Raw genomic sequence first — 19668 nt, 5'->3', positions numbered from 1 at the left:
TTCTTTTAATCCTGCGTTCTCCACTACCAAATATGAACTTCACATTGACTGCGGTGATTTCTTTATCCCTTGGAATGAATCTCGGAGTTAACGCTTGCTGTGATACTCACTTGTCTGACACAGAAGGGTTGGTTTTGCTTGTGGTATAAAGGAGTGTGGACTTCTTTTCGGCATATTTAGCAGATTCAGCACACTGCACAGTTCACTGGCTGTCAACGTCATTACCAGACCTTAAATATTTGGGGGAACGCTCGCTGTTTTTCTTCATCTAATACACTAGTATCCTACTATGACAGTTGGCCTATTAGCCAGATAAAGAGAAAGCTACTTTCTGAAGGAGGGAATGTGGGTGTGATTAAGTATTTGCTAATAAATGTTTTAATGCAGTCTGTATACTGTATATTTCCCAGGCCACGCATTCTTTCCCTTTCAAATACAGCGGGGGAGGACAGAGTAGCTCAAGACTAGGGAGTTTTGAGTTTGGGTCTCGATTCCAATCTTTCCAGAAGTACACATAGAATACTCCAGTAACCCTGCACAGCTATGCAACACTACTGTGGTCAGCTTTCCACAAACAGTTTGCTCATTGGTTAAACCCCTACTGTCATCCCATATTTGTCACAAGCCTCCGCAATAGATTGTAAATCATGCTTTCACTGATTTAAGTACAGTATTTTGTTAAAGCCACTCCACTCTCTCTCTCTCTCTCTCTCTCTCTCTCTCTCTCTGTCTTTGTCTATATACCTGGAGCACATGTTTTCTGCTCCGGTCCTTATGAATGGTGTATTAAAGTCCACATAAAAGACCGGGCGAAATTAAAGAATGCAGTCATCAGCGTGAAGTGGTCATAAATCTTCAGCGGCAAACGTGATGGCTCACTTCCCATAATCTACTGCTTGCTGTGGCTTTGTTTTCCACTGAATGTGTGAGGTGTTAAACAGAACTGATGGGTTTTCAGACACAGTCTGGGCAAAAAACAGCAGTTTTCCATACACAGAAAGTCCTTATTTATTAACTCCGATTTATCTTTGTCACTGAAAGGTTGTAATTGAATTTACAGCACCTGAATGTCACTATATCTACATATCTACAAGAAGGAAAACGGCAAATTTACAAAGAAAAAAACAACACCTTTTATATTGAGAACCTTGGAAATATGTTCGTCATGAAATATTTGTGTGTGTGTGTGTGTTTGTTAAATACAGTATTTCCTTATATGGCAAGTGGTGTTATACATAGACGCATAAAGAGCTCTCGTGGGATTATACCTTAACTGGTGTTTAAATCTCTTCCAGCATTGGTAGGAAAACAATTGAACAAGTATCTATGTATAACATAATGTTTTTCCCCTTCGAGCAAAGATGCGATTTTTTCACATCACGCTGAACGTTTTTGACAAACGGCATTGAGAAGTTGAGAATAATGCTAATCAGTGCAGTTTATCAGCACGGTGCTTCTTCCCCCAGCCACTGTTCAGCTCACTGTGCCACATTCTCTGCAGCATAGTGCGGCTAAACGTCCCGTGCCCCTGGCAAACATCCAGTCAGATGAATTACGATGACTTTTATCTAGATTCCAATGCAGGGCAATCTCAGAAAGCTTTTAATAGTTCAAAATTCCATAACAATCCCAGGAATATTTTTAGCGCTGAACTTGTCATGTTGAACAAACAAATAAAATAAAAACAACAGTAGTTCGGTCATGAATTAAGCCTTTATGTTTTCTGATTTCATGTAACGTGCTTAGAAATGAGAAGAAAACCTTATCTAAAAAAATATATATAAATAAGTATAAATAATCTCAAAATTATATTCAGATTTTTTCCCCCCCAAAATCGACATTTTAAATTTCTATTTGTAAAAACCAGTGTAGAGGGGAATAAAATGTGTACATTTTTATTAAATACACTGGAGTAAAAAAAGATTTTGGATATGGATATAGATATTTTTTATTTTAATTTATTTTTGTACATTTATATTCAGGTCATTTTGTCATTACAGTGCTTTTTGTGAGGTTTTAAAGCATCCCGGTTGTACATATTTTTAATGAAAGGTTTTGACATATATTAAAATAGTAAGCTGTTCCTTTAAACAGCGTGTTAGTTCAGCATTTGTGAGTTCCACTGGTCAAGAACATTTCTGGATTTTCTCCCTCAGTAGTCCACTTTCAGACACTGACATATATATATATATATATATATATTATATATATATAATAACAATTTATTTTTCTCCCTAATTTAATCTTGCTAATTTCCCCCAGCGGAGAATTCTTCCTTATCATACAACAACAACCAACTGCAGAGGGGTGAAGGCTAACACATGCTTCCTCTGTGGCACACCAACTGCTCTGGCTGTGGTCAGGATTGAGGCTCAATACTACAAACACGTTTCTCTTCTGGAGTCAAGGACAACTATACGAGTTGTTACGTGTAATATGTACGGTGGACTGTATGTGTGGTGGCCTGAAAACACAGCACACAGCAAATTGAGCCTGCAACCAAGAAAACCCCAAAGATCATCAGAAAACGCCGTCCGTCCATCCATATGTCCATTTCCTTCCACTTATCCATGATCAGGTCACGGGACAGCAGTCTAAGCATTGATACCCTGACCTCTCTCTCCCTATCCCCCTCCTCCAGCTCATCCACAGGGACACCCTAGGCTAGACCAGAGATAATATAATCTCTTCATCTAGTCCTTGGTCTGTCCCCGGATTTTTCCTCCCGACTGGACATTCCCAAAGCACCTCCTCAGGAAGACATCCTAACTAACCAGAAGCCCAAACCACCTCAACTTTGCTGCTTTGATGCAGAGGAGCAGAGACTCCCAGAAAACAAATAAAAACTAGATGCAATTTATTTACTTTTATTAATGGTTAGAGAATCTAATAAAAGGATCAACTGCATAAGATGAAGCTTCTTCATTTTGTGTCCTTTAAAAGGTTTGCCTCGAGCAATTGCCCTTGAGCAAACCTGAAGCATGGTTCACACCGGTTCTCCTCAATCCGTCACCCTGCATACATTTCCACCAGACGAACAACGGTACTTTTTTCCCCCACGGATTTATAAGAAGGGTAAATGAGCACCATATATATTTGAACTTTTTTTGACATTTCCTTATTACTTTGCTATTACTAACACAGCCCTGAATATCATTACCAATGTCTACTCTTCTTTTCTTTTCCCCCTTACTATAATTCACAGGGACATCGTGTGAGAGTTATCATGATTTACACACTTCATATGTTACCTTTGACACATTTTCCACATGATTTTCCCTGAATTTGCACGTTTTTTCCCACATATTGTGTTATTTCACATGCACATGTGTACATGTTACATTTACATCATTTACATTTGCATCACAATTCTTTACATTTGGCCTGTTTTTATGTTTTTACATGTGAACATACACACAATGAAATCATTTTCACTTGATTTTATTTTTTTAATTTATTTTTTACGTCAATTTTATTTGAATGATGTCGCATGAGCTTACGTGCAATTTCAGGGCATCATCGTGATTGATGCACATTTTACTCACATAATCATGTGGAAAAACTCTTTGTAAGATGTGATTTTTCTTTCTATGCGGGTGTGCACAATAATATCCTATAGCTCAAAAGCAGGGCTTGCCTTCAATACGTTCCGGATAACGTTCATCGATATCGGCAAACATGCCATAAACATCATTTCATTTCTTCAAAATCAATTGCTTCTGATGAAGCGGTAATATGTAATCCCTCTAGAAGGGTAAAAATGCGATGCTGCTCAGGGCACTTCTCGTTTATCTGTCCTGCGCCGTGACAAATGCAGGGTGCAGCACTGCAAGCAGACTGCATGGTTTAGCACATTACAGCTCACAGCTTAGCACCTTTCCGCCTCCATCTCTCAAATCAGCCGCTATTCATCAGCCATGGCTGCAAGGGCTATGAAATGTAAGCACTTCCATGTACTCAAAGCGCTTGTTGGTTATTATACCAGACTCTATTCAAGGTGCAGTCTGAATACTGTGTAAGCGGATGTGTGTTTGGACATGTACCTGCACACGTGGTTCCAGATACGTGTACGTATATAGGTTTGCGTGTAGAGCATGTGTTTACCTTGGCGATCCCCGAAACGACTGTAAATCATGTTCCTCCTGAGATCATCAACCATCTGTTATGTCAAAACGCACCAATCCTGGCTCGCATGCTGTCCGCCGTCCGTGCTGCCCCAACAGCTATAACTTTCCCCTCTCTGATCACATGTCCTGATAGCTCACGTTGCTCTCAGCAGCATGAGTTATGGTCGTTGAGACTTAGTTAAAATCTATTAATAAACAGAACAGTCGGGTCTAAATTTAGCACAATGGAGCAAAGTCAACTTTCAAATGTACACCACTCTCTCAAAATATATATATATATATATAAAATACAGACTCATCTGTCACTTTACTGCGTCACAATCATGGGAATGAGTTGCTAGTTATTAGCTTTTTGATGTTGTATTGTGAACTGATTAACTCTGACTGAAGTGGGATGGTGTTTCCAGGTTCCTCGGTTACAAATGCCTGGAATAATTTCCTTGAGATTTTTTGGATTTTCGCCTGTTGCTTATTGCAAGATCGTGTCATTATAACCAATTATAAATGATTTGAACTTTGCACTCCTTTTAAGCTGGCCCCCTGAGCATGTTTCTGAAACGCCATACCGTTCCGTCATCAGGTAGAGTTCACATACTGTACAATGCATGTGTGCATACGATAAGACAGCAAGAGCCATATAACCGGAATCAGTATCCACGGTATGTCCAGTAGGATTGCGACATAACAGAAACAAAAAAATACCATTGATTCCTAACCACTTGCGCTGTACCGTTCTACATTTTCACCAAATCTGATTGTGTGAAGTCCTTGTGTAACCCTAGCATGCTTATTAGACCCATAGCAACCCAGCATCCACAGTATTGTTCGTGTGTCCATAAGATAAACCGGGGAAAGACTCTAAGAATAGTGGCGCTGACAGACGCATTTGGCATGTTTGCCTCTGTATTGAATTACAATTAAATGTACTTTGACACACAAGTAGACTGGCTGGTGACATTTTGTCTCCCTTCCAAGCCCGGGGGGGGGAAAAAACCTGGAGCAACCTATTCCTACACTCATAGATACCTTCCTTGTAAAGCGTAATAAACTGAACCCTTCCTCGTCACTGGGGTGGTATCGTCAAAGGTGTCTTTGGTATACTTTGCCCAGAAATATGCATACAGTGTATGTATATAGATTTACTCAAAAAGGTACTATTATGTACCTTAAATAATTTTTAAAGGCATATATTTCACAGGTGGAAGAATGAATAAATGTACAGGAACCCAGTCCAGTGATGAGGGAATGTTTATAATCGTGATATGATATGCGCAAGGGATTTTTGTTAGTAAAAGTCACACAGCAAAGAAATATTAGTTTCTAGAGAACGCTTGTTTTTTGTTTCCCGAAATGTTCTGTGAAATTTCTGGGGTTTTTTTTTGTTGTTCATGTTTGGTTTCTCTCTAAAGTTTTCTTCATGACAATATATATAACATTCATATTTATTTACAGGAAATTTCATCGCACTTCATTATTGTCCCATTACTCCCATTACCTTTTTAATATCATTTGAATCTCTCCAGACGTTCCAGTGGTTCAAAGAATGTTCTTCTTACATTCTGGTCTAACCTCTTGGGAAGCTTGTACTAACTCAAGATGGCTTGGAAAACATTCCCTTAACATTAGGGAAACATTCCGTGAACCATTCTTAAGCAAACCTGCTACGTCCACTTGTAATGACCATGTAAAGGTGATCTCTAACCCTAAATATAAAAAAATAAAACTTAAAAATGAAATTGATGAACTTCCCGAAAGAGTCATGGATCATAAGTTTGTAGTTACAGGAATATATACAGAAGATCCTGTAGTGTATATTAAAGAATGTTATCTCTGTAAAGTTAGTAGTTTACAAAAATGCCTAAAGGCAGCCTTTGACCGTAAATGGTCTTTGCCTATTGTCATATAACCATGAGAAAATATCGTGTCCTCTGAATCTTTTAGGCTTAAGTGCTTTCTATAACACAAAACAGAACTGTTTCACGTTCACGCTATTAAAACGCTCTTAAACGATATTAAAAATATCCAAAGGAGAACCAAATATGCTAAGGGTTATTGAAAGATTCTGTGTACAGTCGTGAGTCCGAGTCTTTGACGTGTCCGGTAAGGATTAGTTTGGGGGAGGGAGGGGGCGGGGTTGGGACTGGGAGCGCATGGATGAACGGGCTCAGGAGCGAGAGCACTGCAGAGGACACAAGCAGCTACTGGGTAAAAAAAAGAGCCCTAACTGCAATGCAAACGAAAACAGCCAGGAACTTGGACACCGTTCTGGGGGATATGATCAACGACACGTCTGTGCTGTTTGGGGGAAATGGAGAAGTTTGACATTGCGCTTTGTACGCATGACGTGGAAAGACTTTGCATAACGAATAAAAGAAATTGTAAAGCAATGCAGTTTAAGTCTGCGCAACAAATGAGATCACACACTCACTGAAAGGTGAAAAGCAAGCTCACTTTTGGTATGGAGATACAGGCTTGCCAGCATGGATTCTGATCTTGGTGATGCCGCAAACGTGTGGAATAACGCGTCATTGGGACTGCACAGCGAGGTCCGCTCCTACGCGTCGTCCAACAGCTCCAACTCGAGCTCAGCCCCCGGGCCTGGCAGCGCACACTTCAGCCTCAGTCGGGCGCTGCCTGTGGGCATGGTTCTGGGCGCGTTTATAGTGTTCGCGATCGTGGGCAACATCCTGGTCATCCTCTCCGTGGTGTGCAACAGGCACCTGCGCATTCCAACAAACTACTTCATCATAAATCTGGCCATTGCGGATCTGTTGCTTGGTACCACCGTGCTCCCGGTGTCTGCCACGCTGGAGATTCTGAACTACTGGGTGTTTGGGAGGATTTTCTGTGACATCTGGGCTGCCGTAGATGTCCTGTGTTGCACAGCGTCCATCATGAGCTTGTGCGTAATATCCATCGACAGATACATCGGAGTACGGTACCCTTTGCAGTACCCGAGTATTGTGACGGAGAAAAGAGCGCTCCTGGCCATGCTGGGAGTTTGGGTGCTTGCTTTGATTATCTCCATCGGACCCTTGCTTGGATGGAAAGAGCCGCCTTCTGAGGATGAAACCGTTTGTCCAATAACAGAGGAGCCGTTTTACGCGCTTTTTTCGTCTCTTGGCTCTTTCTACATCCCCCTAGCTGTGATTTTGGCCATGTACTGCCGCGTTTACGTCGTTGCCAAAAGGACCACTAAGAATTTAGAAGCTGGAGTGATGAAGGAGCGCAATGACTCCAGTGAGCTCACACTCCGAGTGCACTACAGAGGCTCCCACATCCAAGACGACTGCAGCAGCACGGGCAAGGGCCAAATGAGGAGCTCGCTTACTGTGAAATTACTGAAGTTTTCTAGAGAAAAGAAAGCTGCCAAAACTCTTGGTGTTGTAGTCGGCATGTTCATCCTGTGCTGGTTACCGTTTTTCCTGGTTCTACCCATCGGTAGGTGCTTCATGCTCCAGCTCCAAACACCCTCCACTCCTTCAATCATCTTTATTTCCTTTACTATTTGTGTGTGTGTGTCTTTGCACTTTTCCTTGATCTTAGTGGCTTAAATCAGACCCACTGATTTTCAAGTTGTTTTCAAAAAAACTATTTTAAGCCACAGGTCCCATTACAGTACCCCTGTCCTGCACATTTTTTACTGCTCACTAAACACCAGATTCATCTAAACAACAGAGTCTTGTTAAAGTAGAACTAAAAATACTAAAGTATGCAGAACACAGGGTACTCAAGGACCAAGGTTAGGAAACGAAGGCTTATTAAGCTTTTGACTTTTTAGTAATTCAGTGAGTGTGCTATTATAAATTAGTCCTTTATAACAGCAATCCAGGCCTAGAAGCCCAGAGATTAGCATTGTTTTGTGATTTCCTAGTTTAATAAACTTTTTTTTCTTGTTGCTGGATTGGTGCGTTTAAGGATACACCTTTTAACATCTTCAAGGTGCATGTGCTGTACCTTCAATTAAATGTTAAAGATTTAAAGGTACTTCATTTATCCTTAAGGTCAAATTATTTGCATTCATCTTTAAAGGTACACTACATTCATGTTTTCTGGTAATATATATATATATATATAAGATATAAGATATATATATATAAGATATATATATATATATATAAGATATAAGATATATATATATATATATATATATATATATATATATATATATATATATATATATATATATATATATATATATATATCTTTTCTGGTAATATATATATATATATATATATATATATATATATATATATATATATCTTATATATATATAAGAAAGGTAGAAAACATGTCCAATGACCGCACCGCAGCAACATCAAGGAAAAGAGCAGTTCATTTCTGAGTGTGTAGTTGTGTTACAGCAGACAACAAATCAGCAACCTACAATGGCCTCTGAGTGTCCATGACTACAGCAGATGATGACATCTGTTTTCTATTACATGATATATCATGCTATGGAGTTCGATCCATGTGTCATGTACAGTAAAGCAGGTATAATAATTTAAGAAGAGACACACCAAATCCAGTAAAATAATACAGAAGATTCATGATATTTATTTTTTGTTTCTAAGTACTTGTGATAGTCATTCAGCTGACATCTATATGGAAGTGTCAAAGAAATAAAGACAGAGTGGATTTCCAGGTATTTCTACTTCATGCATCTAGAATGCAGTTGAACAGCCAGTAAAAACACACTGATTAATGTTATTTGTGTTGGAGAGAATGGTGAAGAAAATAAGTGATCCGGAGCAATAGAAAGGCTTTCGTGTGGGAGGGTTTATCATGATCTAACGCTAAGGTTTGTGTGATTTATTTGAAAGAAACAGACTTTTGAAGAGTTTCACAATTTCAGTGCGTTACTCACAGATGGAATATAAGGACGATCAAATTCATAAACAGTGGAAAATATACAATTAAATATATTAATAATTCCCAGTTGTCTCAGCTTCAGCATCCACTGTCTGCTCACTGAACCCAACCCCCCCCCCGAATTATCTGCTTCCGTATAGCACCCTATATATGCGTATCACAGACAATAAATTATTTTTATTTGTGTCTTGAGATTATTAATCTTACTGATATGAGTAAATATTACACCCATCCTGACTGCCCTTGCTTTCCTGATTACTCAGAAAGGTATTTACAAGACAAATTAAATATTAAAGGAGAAATCATTATTAACTAAAATGTAGAATAATTATATATATATATATATATATATATATATATATATATATATATATATATATATATATATATATATATATATATATATATATCCCCATCTAGTCCTCGTTGTGAGGTTCGTACAAATCTCAAATCTTCAAAAAACAAAATTTGTTTAGTGTCTAAATTTTTATCAGCCATAAACAGTAAGTCATAATCAAGCACCTTTAATAAGGATTCTTTATTCTTCTTGATTTTGTTTCTCTATGTAGAACCCTACAACAGAGGATCTTTCCTTTCCCTGAGATTTTAAGAACTTCTATCTTTTGAATAAGAAATGAAGAGAGTTTAACTTCAGCATTTTTTTTTTTTATTATTTAAGTGTTGGATCGTTAGAAATACTGAAGAAATGCTGAATCGAAGCCATTTAAACATGCGCGCTTATTCACTCATACATGTTTATAGAAGTCATTGAGCTCTTGGAAGCTCGTCAGACTGAAGTCAAGAGAAGTCTGAAATGGAAGTTATATGGAAATCATCGATATTGGTTTCATTTGCTCTTCCTGGTCTGATTAGGCTTGAAAGGTGATGAGAACAGAACTGTTTAAGATAAAGCTAGATGTTTATCTCTGGTTAAAAGTTAAAACCTGTTGGATCTCGTCTATTCAATTTCAAGCTCACGCGTTTTTAAAGATATGAATCTTTTTTATGGACTAATCACTAATAGCTTTCTAATGAAAGGTAACTGTACGTTTATTAGTACATATAAGTTCTCATCAAGGCCAACTTCATGATGCTTTATAAAGGACAACCATATATATCCCTCATCTATCTATCTGTCTACATTGTTTAATCTGCACAGGATTAATTGGTACAGGCCTGAATCTTGTTGAGGTCTCGTCGAGGAATGTAGAGGAAATGCCAATGTCTTTCGAAGGGCTCTCTAATTCCCAGGCTTTCTCCCCTTGTGAGCTGCTAGGAGAGTGCCGAGGTGTGGGAATACCGATGCGGTAGCGTTCCCACCACATATACGCCCAAACAGGTCAGGAATGAAGCATCTGCTTTCATTTTTATGACCAAAATGCTCCAGTCTCCTATAGATGGCCACCTCACACTACGGGTCACCAGTGTTTGTCCTGCAGGGACGATTTTGGAAGAAAAATTTTCCATGTGTGTGACCTTTGGGAAGTTAATCTTCCCTCTCTTTGCCCTTTGTCTTCGTATGCCATGCTAATGTAATTTGGATGAAGTCTGAATGCGAATGCTTTTTGGAGAGAAATTACACAAGGGGGCAATAAAAGACTGTAATTCAGGTCTGTTTAAGATCCTGTGCTCAAGTTATAATCCTGGTTGCTACTGTAGGATCGCTGATTAAAAACTATGTACAGACTGTCTCCTCTATAGTTTCCTGACTTTTGCAGTAAATAGGTAGCATGATACATATGTAGCAATACATACATACATATATATATATATATATATATATATAATTCTCCATTTCTAACCAAATCTGCTTATGAAAAAAAACATTACTGCCAAATTTGAAAGAATGATTTATTTTTTTAACATACTGAATGACCACATCATTAGGAAAACTGCATAGTGCTAACAGGAAGTCTATGGTCACTTAAATAGCCACTCTTTCTCACTGTGGTAAGCAGAAAAGCACACACACATGACCAGACCATGCAGCAGATGCACTTCAACAGCTGAAGACCACAACAGCTTCAACTCCACTCTACCAAGAACAAGAATCTGAGACTCACTGAAAGTGGACAGCTGACTAGAACCTGGTGGTTTTCCATCCATAAACATGTGAGATCCTTTCTGCTCAACACGGTTGTAAAGAGTGGTTATCTGAGTATCTACTATACCGTTGCTGTCAAGGACATTTCCGATGGCAGAATCCCAGGAGATCAGCTGAAAATGCTGAAAATACCAGCCTCTATAGCACCAAAAATCACACCATGGTCAAGATCAGTTTATATAGTGGCCAGTGTTTGTATATTTTGAACATAAAGCCGTTCCAGCTCCATAAACCCCACATTACTGCAGTCAAATTGCTGTTATTGCTCCTTGTTTTGAAGCATGCTAGTACAAACCATTCACTTACAGTACAACGTTGTTCCTCTTTGGTGTGTCAATGTGTAAGAGTTCATTCAGTGATTGTCTGAAACGCATTTTAAGGAGTTTTTGCTCTGATGGCTGAAATTCCTTTTGTTAAAGCCGTTTGATTAGGCCACTTGAAAAACCTTGAAAATATTTGTCCACTGTTGTGTGATAGATGGATGGATGGATAGATGGATGGATGGATAGATAGATAGATAGATAGATAGATAGATAGATAGATAGATAGACAGATAATTTGTTCATATTTATATATTTTCTTCTAATATAAAGAAATCGTATACATGTGCCGAAAATGTACGTCAAGGCAGTGACAAACCTATAGTGCAGTTCGCGCAGTACTCTGGGTGAAATTTAATCACTTTGTTATTAGCGTTTTGATGTGAAAGGTCTCTGTCTCCGTAGTATTAAGAGTAAGTTAGAGAAGGATAAGAAGGCTTGATTTAATTGAATAATGCCCTTGAGTTAATGGGAGTATTTGCCTCCCTAGATGTGAGCGTTATTGATGTGTTCTAAGGAAGCTACTTACAATTGCAGATTAGGAAGCCCCCCCATCCCGAGCTCACTGATCTGTCAAAGCACTTAAAGTGCGCACTTGTCATATAGGCAGAGGAACGTGGTGACAGATAAGTTATATGGCAGGTGAATCTGTCAAGTGAAACTGCTCCTGTTTTTCCTGTCAGTTACTAAAAGAAGAATATGATCATGCTAGAACACAGCTAGGATGAAGGCCATAAAAGGATACAGGATGCACAACATCTCAAAAAAAAAAAAAAGAATTCCTGTGGGATAAGTGAGATGGGGTGAGTGAATGGAAGAGTTGAGAGGGAGACATTCGGATATGCCCAATGGATTTTCATGACCTTTTTGTAATCCGAACATCCGAAACAGACGTATGTAGAACATCAATCTGAAAGTCTTCTCTGTTTTCTGGAACATCTGCTGTAGTTCATACACACAACGTTTTGAAATCTTTTTTGTTTTGTAATAATAGAACAAGAAAAGACATGCTAAAATGGAGGGGGGAAGAAAATGACCATAAAAACAATATACATACTCACTGACCACTTCATAAGGAGCAGTGGTACAATGAACAGGCTGGTCATTGAGCTGAAGGCTACAGTAACTCAAATAAGTATTCTTGATAACTGTGGAGAGCAGAAAAGCGCACAAGCGAGGTGGTGTGTATTTTGAAGTCCTTTCCTGTTCACTATGTTTATAAAGTAAGGTCAATTGAGCTACTGTAGCCTTCTGGTTAGCTCCATCCAGTTTGGCCATTCTCCTCTGACCTCTCTCATTAACAAGACGTTTCTAATCACAGAATCCCGGGAGATAGTCCGTTTCTAAAATACTTAAACCAGCCAGTTTAGAACCAGCTACAATACCATGGTCAAAATCAACAAGATCATAATGTGATTTTTCCCATTCTGATGTTTTATGTGAAATCTCCTGTGAAATGTATTAACATGATATTATGCATTGTTTTACTGCAACACGACTGGCTGATTCAATAATTGCATTGAAACTGCAATTCAATAAATGTAAAAATGTTCCTAAGTAAAATTGAAGTAAACTTGCTGGTAAAATCTGAAGCCTGACACCCTCCACCTGAACCCTGTCACATCAGGAAAGGAGCTCCATGGTGTGTCAGTTTGTAAGAGTGCATTGGTTATTATTGATTAATGGAGATGGAGATTTTGTCCTGTTTCAGTACAACTTTTCATTAAGATTTGTGCGTGATTTTCATGGCAGTGGTAAAGCAATGATTTAATCATCAATATGTGCATGAGATTCTGTTTTATTCTTTAAAAACACCTTGATATTTCCCAGAAACACCCACCTGACTTTTGAATCTTTCATTAGCTGAACCATGCCATCTGTTGGTGCAAAGGAAAATAGGTGAAGGTGTTAAATGGCTGTGGTTTACTGTTTTCAGGTTCCTTTAATACCAACCTGCGTCCTCCAGAGACATTTTTCAAGGTGATCTTCTGGCTCGGCTACTTCAACAGCTGCCTAAACCCCATCATCTACCCGTGCACTAGCCGCGAGTTTAAACAGGGATTCATCCGCATCCTGCGCTGTCAGTGCCAGCAGCGGAAGGGATGGAGACCCTACAACTACCGCTCCCACATGGGTCCCGCCAACCAGATCTACATGGACAACAGCTCAGTTTGCATGAACGGCAGTCACGCGTCTCCCAGCCCTCGGTTCTTCAGCAGAGGCACTGGCTCTAACACAGCATCGGGTCTCTTACCAGGCTGGAGTTCCTCCTCCACCTCTCTGTCCAGCAGTTCCTTCCCTAGGAAGTTCATTGCCAGCCCTGGACCGGCGTGTGAGAATTCAGACAAATCCAGCAAGGTGACTCTTCTTATTCCTGACGGGGTTCCATCGACAGATCCCCAGCATTCCAACGGGCAGAACGTTAATGAAGAAGTGGAGCCAGACACAAATTCCAGACTCACGCCTGAAATGAAACTGTAGGGTACACGCTGTCTAGCTTTCGCACTTGTTTCTCTTCTTTGTTTTTATGGTGTACGTTTGACATCCTTGTCATAGTTGAAGAATCTTTTTAATTCCGCATGTCTCCATTGTGAACAAAGTTGCTCACATCAGTGGCTGCTGATGTTCAACGGCGAATTAATTAAGAGTGAATATTTCTGCATTTTACTTATCTTGGATTTTTAACACATGCATTCTGTCTCTATTTGTGCTGTAAAATTATTATTAAACAGGTTTTTTTAATTAAAAGTCATGACCTTTGTATATAATATTATTATTATTATTATTATTAATATATTTTATGGAATATTATTTTGTTCTGGAAGTGCTGTACATAGCAAAGGTAAAGCATGATGTAATTCAGTCTGGTTTCCAGTAGCAGAATTTAGCACTTGCTAATGTGCTCAGTGACTTACTGCTTGCTTCAGATTTTGGATATTTTTCCATTTTGGGCACTGTTGGAATGCGGCATTTGACACTATTTACAAGGGATGCATCAGTACAGATACTGGTACCAAGTATTGGTCTGATTCTTTGCATATTTACTTTCCTATGTTCCTGATGACAGCCAAAAAATAACAGCAATCTGGAAGTATTTCAGCAATAATCCCGGTAACCAATGCGAAGCAGACTGAGATCAGACTACAGCAACTACATAAAACATTTTAAACATAAAAAAACAAGGTGTTCATTGCTTAGGGGAGGATAACGAAAGGTGTTTTACTCACTGCTGGACTGAAGCTGGACAAAACTAGGTCTTCTCCATTGCAACCTTACTCGATCCAAGGAACTTGTGTAGCTAGCTAACATCAACTTACCTTAGAAAGCATGAGTCTAGTGCTTGAACCGGGTACAACATAAGCAGAGATAAATAATATGTTTAATGATAATAAGATGGATATTAAAACACACACACACAAATCTTTCTTATTTTGTCTGGGTCAGAATAGTATTGATGCATCCGAGCTATTGGCCATGATATTTTTATAGAGAGGCGTAAAACATGGTCGGATTAGACAGATGAATTCTTGCATGATCTAATTTGACGACCTTTTCCCAAGACGAATACAGATTCCTCAGAGCCTAAGTGCAGTATGGTGTCTCACAAGGTTGTGCTGTTCTTCTTCTTCTTCTTCTTCTTGTTATTATTATTTGAATTTCTTGCTTTCGACAGATACATCACGAGTATTATGTTGGCTCTCACTTCTGTGCTATCCTTTGTATATATTGACCTTATTTATAATAAGCTGTGTTCGTCACTGTTATCGAATATATAGGTTCGTTGTTTTGCTGAATTTGCTGGTATCTTGATTTATCTGTGTTTGGTGTGTAAAAGTGGCTATGAATTTGGGAACATTATGTGTTACGTTACAGGGTTTAAGATGCTGGAGATTATTTTTTATTTCCTTTTTTTCTACGTTACGATTTTTAAAGCTGTATTGCTTTAAGTCATAACCCCTTCATCCTTACTTAAATCGGAGTCTGAATAAAGAGTCATGATGAGATTATAATCTTACTAGTGCTTTTTTTCATTTGCCTTTAGTGGCGTTAGGTCAGATTTATTCATTTTCTAAAGGGCTTATCCTTCACCAGGGAGGGCGTGGGGAGCTCCGGGGGCACAAGGTGGGGGACATTCTAGACAGTTGGAGTCCAGCACCCTGGACCTTTACAATTGCACATGCGCTTGTTCACACACCAGAGATCATTTTTAGAGATGATGATCGACCTACTATGCATGTCTTTGGAGTAAACCCAGCAGAAACCCTGAAACACGGGAGAACTCAGGGTGGAATCGAACCTACAACCCTGGAGGTGCGAAGCAAATGTGCTAATGTCACATCTAGAATCGAATTTAGACCTTTTATTTACTCAAATGTGCACAAACCAATAATGTAATTACACAGCCGGAGAAATAAGCAGCTTCTTGGCTGCTAGACGCCCTCCTGGCTAAGATACAGTACTTTTAGGACTGTGTATATAAAAGGCTTTAAATCCTACCTTAGCCAAAAATACCCTCGAAATAAAGTGTACCTTCTGCACCACAGAAAACAGTGTCAAGTTACGTGCCTGTAGACTTGGCTGTAGACATGGTTTTCTATATTTTATTGCCATACCTTTTTGAAAGACTAACCTTGAATGAACTAAATGCAGTATTTCCTGTACACTGACTAAGGTATCTAACATTTCCGCAGTTTTTATTTGGAAAACGTATCGAAAAGTTCTTTTACTTGGCATGTACAGAAGCTGACAGTGCATTCTTTTATTTGACATGTATAAAAGATGACAGCAAATTGCTTGGACTTTGACCTTTTCCGACAGCATAGATTATATATATTACACAGGATCTGAAAAAGCTTACCGTTGCGTCTGAGCCACTCGTACCAGCACCACACCCACGATAATATGAATGTCGCTGCAGTGCTGAAAATGCTCTACCACCCACATGATTTCTCATCAGTCACGCTTCCATAGAGCCACATTTTTTATTGAGAGAAGGGTAAGGAGGGGGCAGATTAATTGTCCTTAGCAATAGACGGGCTATAGACAGTAATTGTTCACCGACAAGGTGACCTGCATGCTGGATGTATCTGATTAAATGTCCAGTAAGCAGAGATATGGTAAGGAAGGTACACTTAATAAACACCAGGCAACATGCGTGTGCTCTTGTTCTGGTGCGGTCATTTTCATCTACCTATCGATCTGTTGAACTCAAACCTAATTAGAAGAAAATCAATTAGGTTTGAAGAAAATTTGTTTTCAGTATATAAAGATGTTGTAATTGTGACGATAATAATGATGCACAACATAAGGTCCAGAGTTTACTTACAGCAAACGCAAAGCAAAACCAGCAAATACAGGGATCGTTATAAATATCTATTTTACATTATTAATCGTTATAAATATCAACCTCAGAACAAATTCTAAATCAAATTCTTTTGGATATATGATATAAAGGTGTTTGAATATGAATTTCATATATTTGAATTCTATATACAGCACATATGACCACCTCCCTAATGTTGTGTCGGTCCCCGTTTTGCAGGCAAAACAGCCCTGACCCGTCGAGGCACAGACTCCACTAGAAGGTGTGCTGTGGTATGTGGCACCAAGATGTTAGCAGCAGATCCTTTAAATCCTGTAAGTTGTGAGGTGGGGCCTCCATGGTACATACTGACCATGAACTCCCCACACCCCACAAGAGCTGCAGTTTTGGAGATGCTCTGATCCAGTGGTCTAGCCATTACAATTTGGCCATTTTGGTCAAACTCACTCAAATCCTTACACTTGTCCATTTTTCCTGCTTCTAACACATCAACTCTGAGGACAAAATGTTGACTTGCTGCCTAATATATCCCACCCACTAACAGGTGCCATGATGAGATCATCAGTCTTATTCACTTCACCTCTCACTGCTCACGATGTTATATCTGATCGGTGTATATATATAGATTTTAACCTAAAGAAATTGCAGTACAGAATAATTACATAGATTAAGCCAAAACTGTAGCATCCAGTATTCTGGATATAACTTTCCAGTAATGTTCCTGTATTCTTTCATGGTCTTATAACAGGAGGTGGGTATTATTTTCACAAGTACAAACTAATGTTCTGAAAAACTTCGCAAAAGTTTCATACTACTAATTCATTGTAGTTCTTTCCTGTATGCAAAGATATTTCTGTATACATTTAGATATTTACAATGCATTATCGTCGATTAATATATACGGAAGGCTCTGGGACAAATCCCAGGTTACCAGAACTTTAGGGGAACGTTCTCTAAACAATTGCTGGTCACTGCAAGGTTCCCATGCGGTTCAAATTATTTAAAGGAATGCTATAGGGGAACATGACGCACAAAAGCACCATAATGAAATGCACAGGGAAACAAAAATGCAATATTTCTGTAAATAAACCTTCACTGAAAGCCAAACATGAACTTAAAAACGATCTGTTCTCAGGTTTCAGGAAAGACAACACAAGTTCCCGGGACATTCCTGAGCACTAATCTGTGTTAGCAGGAAACCAAATTAAAGCCTACTTGAAAATGTAAGGTTAATAGATATTTATCCTGCTTTATATAGATGTACATCTTCATTCATGCTCTCTACCTCTTTCTACTTATAGCCCTTATATTGGCAGGGATGATCCAGATGGCACAGAGACAAGCCAAGCAGATCCATATAGCGGAAAACAGTGGACGTCAGCACAACTACTCATGCCATGCTTTCAACTTGTAAATAAATTAAGGTATTCTGAGGGATCCGAGGAAGAAGAGGAAGGCTTCCAGTATCCTGCGGCTCATCACAAGATTGCTCTGTATTTTAATGAGATTACAGCGTCTGCTCTGTGGAAAGTGTGCTAAAGCTTGCATGTGCTAGAAACGCTCAGTTTAAGACAGGAGCCAGGAGATCTCATCCTGAGAATGTAAAACCCTGCTGAAAAGCCTGTTCCGTCTGATCTGATCGGCTACCAGCTGCCAAAACACAGTCAAGATCATAGGAGATTTTTTGGCAACTGTTTATTTCCTGAGATAGAATATGTTTATGGCTACAATAAAATATGTAATGCTTTTTTATTCTGACAGTTATAAAATCATGCTAGCTACGCTAATCAGGCTTTTATCCTGAGGTAAAAGTAAGTTTTTGGCTACAATACAATATATAGCTACAATGTGTTTTGTATTAAGACACTTTTAAAATCATGCTAGTTATGCTAATCAGTCTTTTATCCTGAGGTAAAAGAAAATTTTTGGTGACAATATTATATCTACTATGGGTTTTGTATTCTGACACTTGTGAAATCATGCTAGTTACGCTAATCAGCCTTTTATCCTGAGGTAAAAAATACATCTTTGGATACAATACAATATATAGCTACAATGTGTTTTGTATTAAGACACTTTTAAAATCATGCTAGCTACGCTAATCAGGCTTTTATCCTGAGGTAAAAGTAAGTTTTTGGCTACAATAAAATATATATCTACAATGTGTTTTGTATTCTGGCATTTGTAAAATTGACACTAATCAGGCTTTTATCCTGAGGTAAAAAATGAATTTATTCAATACAATATATAACTACAATGTGTTTTGTATTGTGACACTTTTAAAATCATGCTAGTTACGCTAATCAGCCTTTAATCCTGAGGTAAAAATAAATGTATTCAGTACAATATATAACTACAATGTGTTTTGTATTTTGTCATTTTATTATGAAATCTTTTTACCTTGAGGTAAAAAAAGAAAAGAAAAGCTGCATAGCCACAGTATGTTTACAGATTTAGGTAACCCTTGAGCTTTATGTACACCTACAGATTGTATCTAACCTCATTGTCCATTTTAATATTTTGTCTGAATCGGTCATATACTGTATGCTGTTCTTCAGTCACCCATTATCAATAATCACATTCCACTCTATCTGATCAATGGATAGACAGGGACTACTGCTGTCCTGATGTTATCTGGGTGGAGATTAGCATCTGTGCCATTGACATGAGTATTAATTAGACCAGCTTTAATGGGACTAAAAAGATTAAAAAGCTTTGTGTCCGTGAGGTAGTCCAGGAAGGAACACAACAACAGCAAAAGCAATGACTACATCACATTATGTGTTGAGAATGGACCACCGTCCAAATAATATCTCATCGGGAATGGTCTTACTTTAGAGAGGAGTGGTCGAGGGAGGGGGGTTACCATGGATTGACAGATTTAACAGATGGACCACAGCCATTTGATTGCACATCAAGTGG

The 19668-nt window shown here is 38.6% G+C and overlaps 1 protein-coding gene across 3 annotated transcripts; it reads left to right on the top strand.

Moving 5' to 3' along the window:
- Window positions 1-6607: 6607 nt before the first annotated feature.
- adra1ba (adrenoceptor alpha 1Ba) lies at window positions 6608-19073 on the top strand. 3 transcript variants are annotated; one of them, XM_058414685.1, is made up of 3 exons: window positions 6608-7568; window positions 17882-17969; window positions 18048-19073. In XM_058414685.1, the coding sequence occupies exons 1-2, from the start codon at window positions 6608-6610 to the stop codon at window positions 17926-17928; spliced, it is 1008 nt and encodes a 335-aa protein (XP_058270668.1). In that variant the 3' UTR covers window positions 17929-17969; window positions 18048-19073. The 3 variants fall into 3 exon arrangements, with proteins under 3 accessions (XP_058270668.1, XP_058270667.1, XP_058270666.1); XM_058414684.1 differs by lacking the exon at window positions 17882-17969; XM_058414683.1 differs by lacking the exons at window positions 17882-17969; window positions 18048-19073 and adding an exon at window positions 13360-15444.
- The last annotated feature ends 595 nt before the right edge of the window (window positions 19074-19668 follow it).

This window comes from Hemibagrus wyckioides, linkage group LG18 (genome assembly GCF_019097595.1).
Source record: "Hemibagrus wyckioides isolate EC202008001 linkage group LG18, SWU_Hwy_1.0, whole genome shotgun sequence".
NCBI lineage: Eukaryota > Metazoa > Chordata > Actinopteri > Siluriformes > Bagridae > Hemibagrus > Hemibagrus wyckioides.
This window is presented reverse-complemented; position numbering and strand designations above follow the sequence as displayed.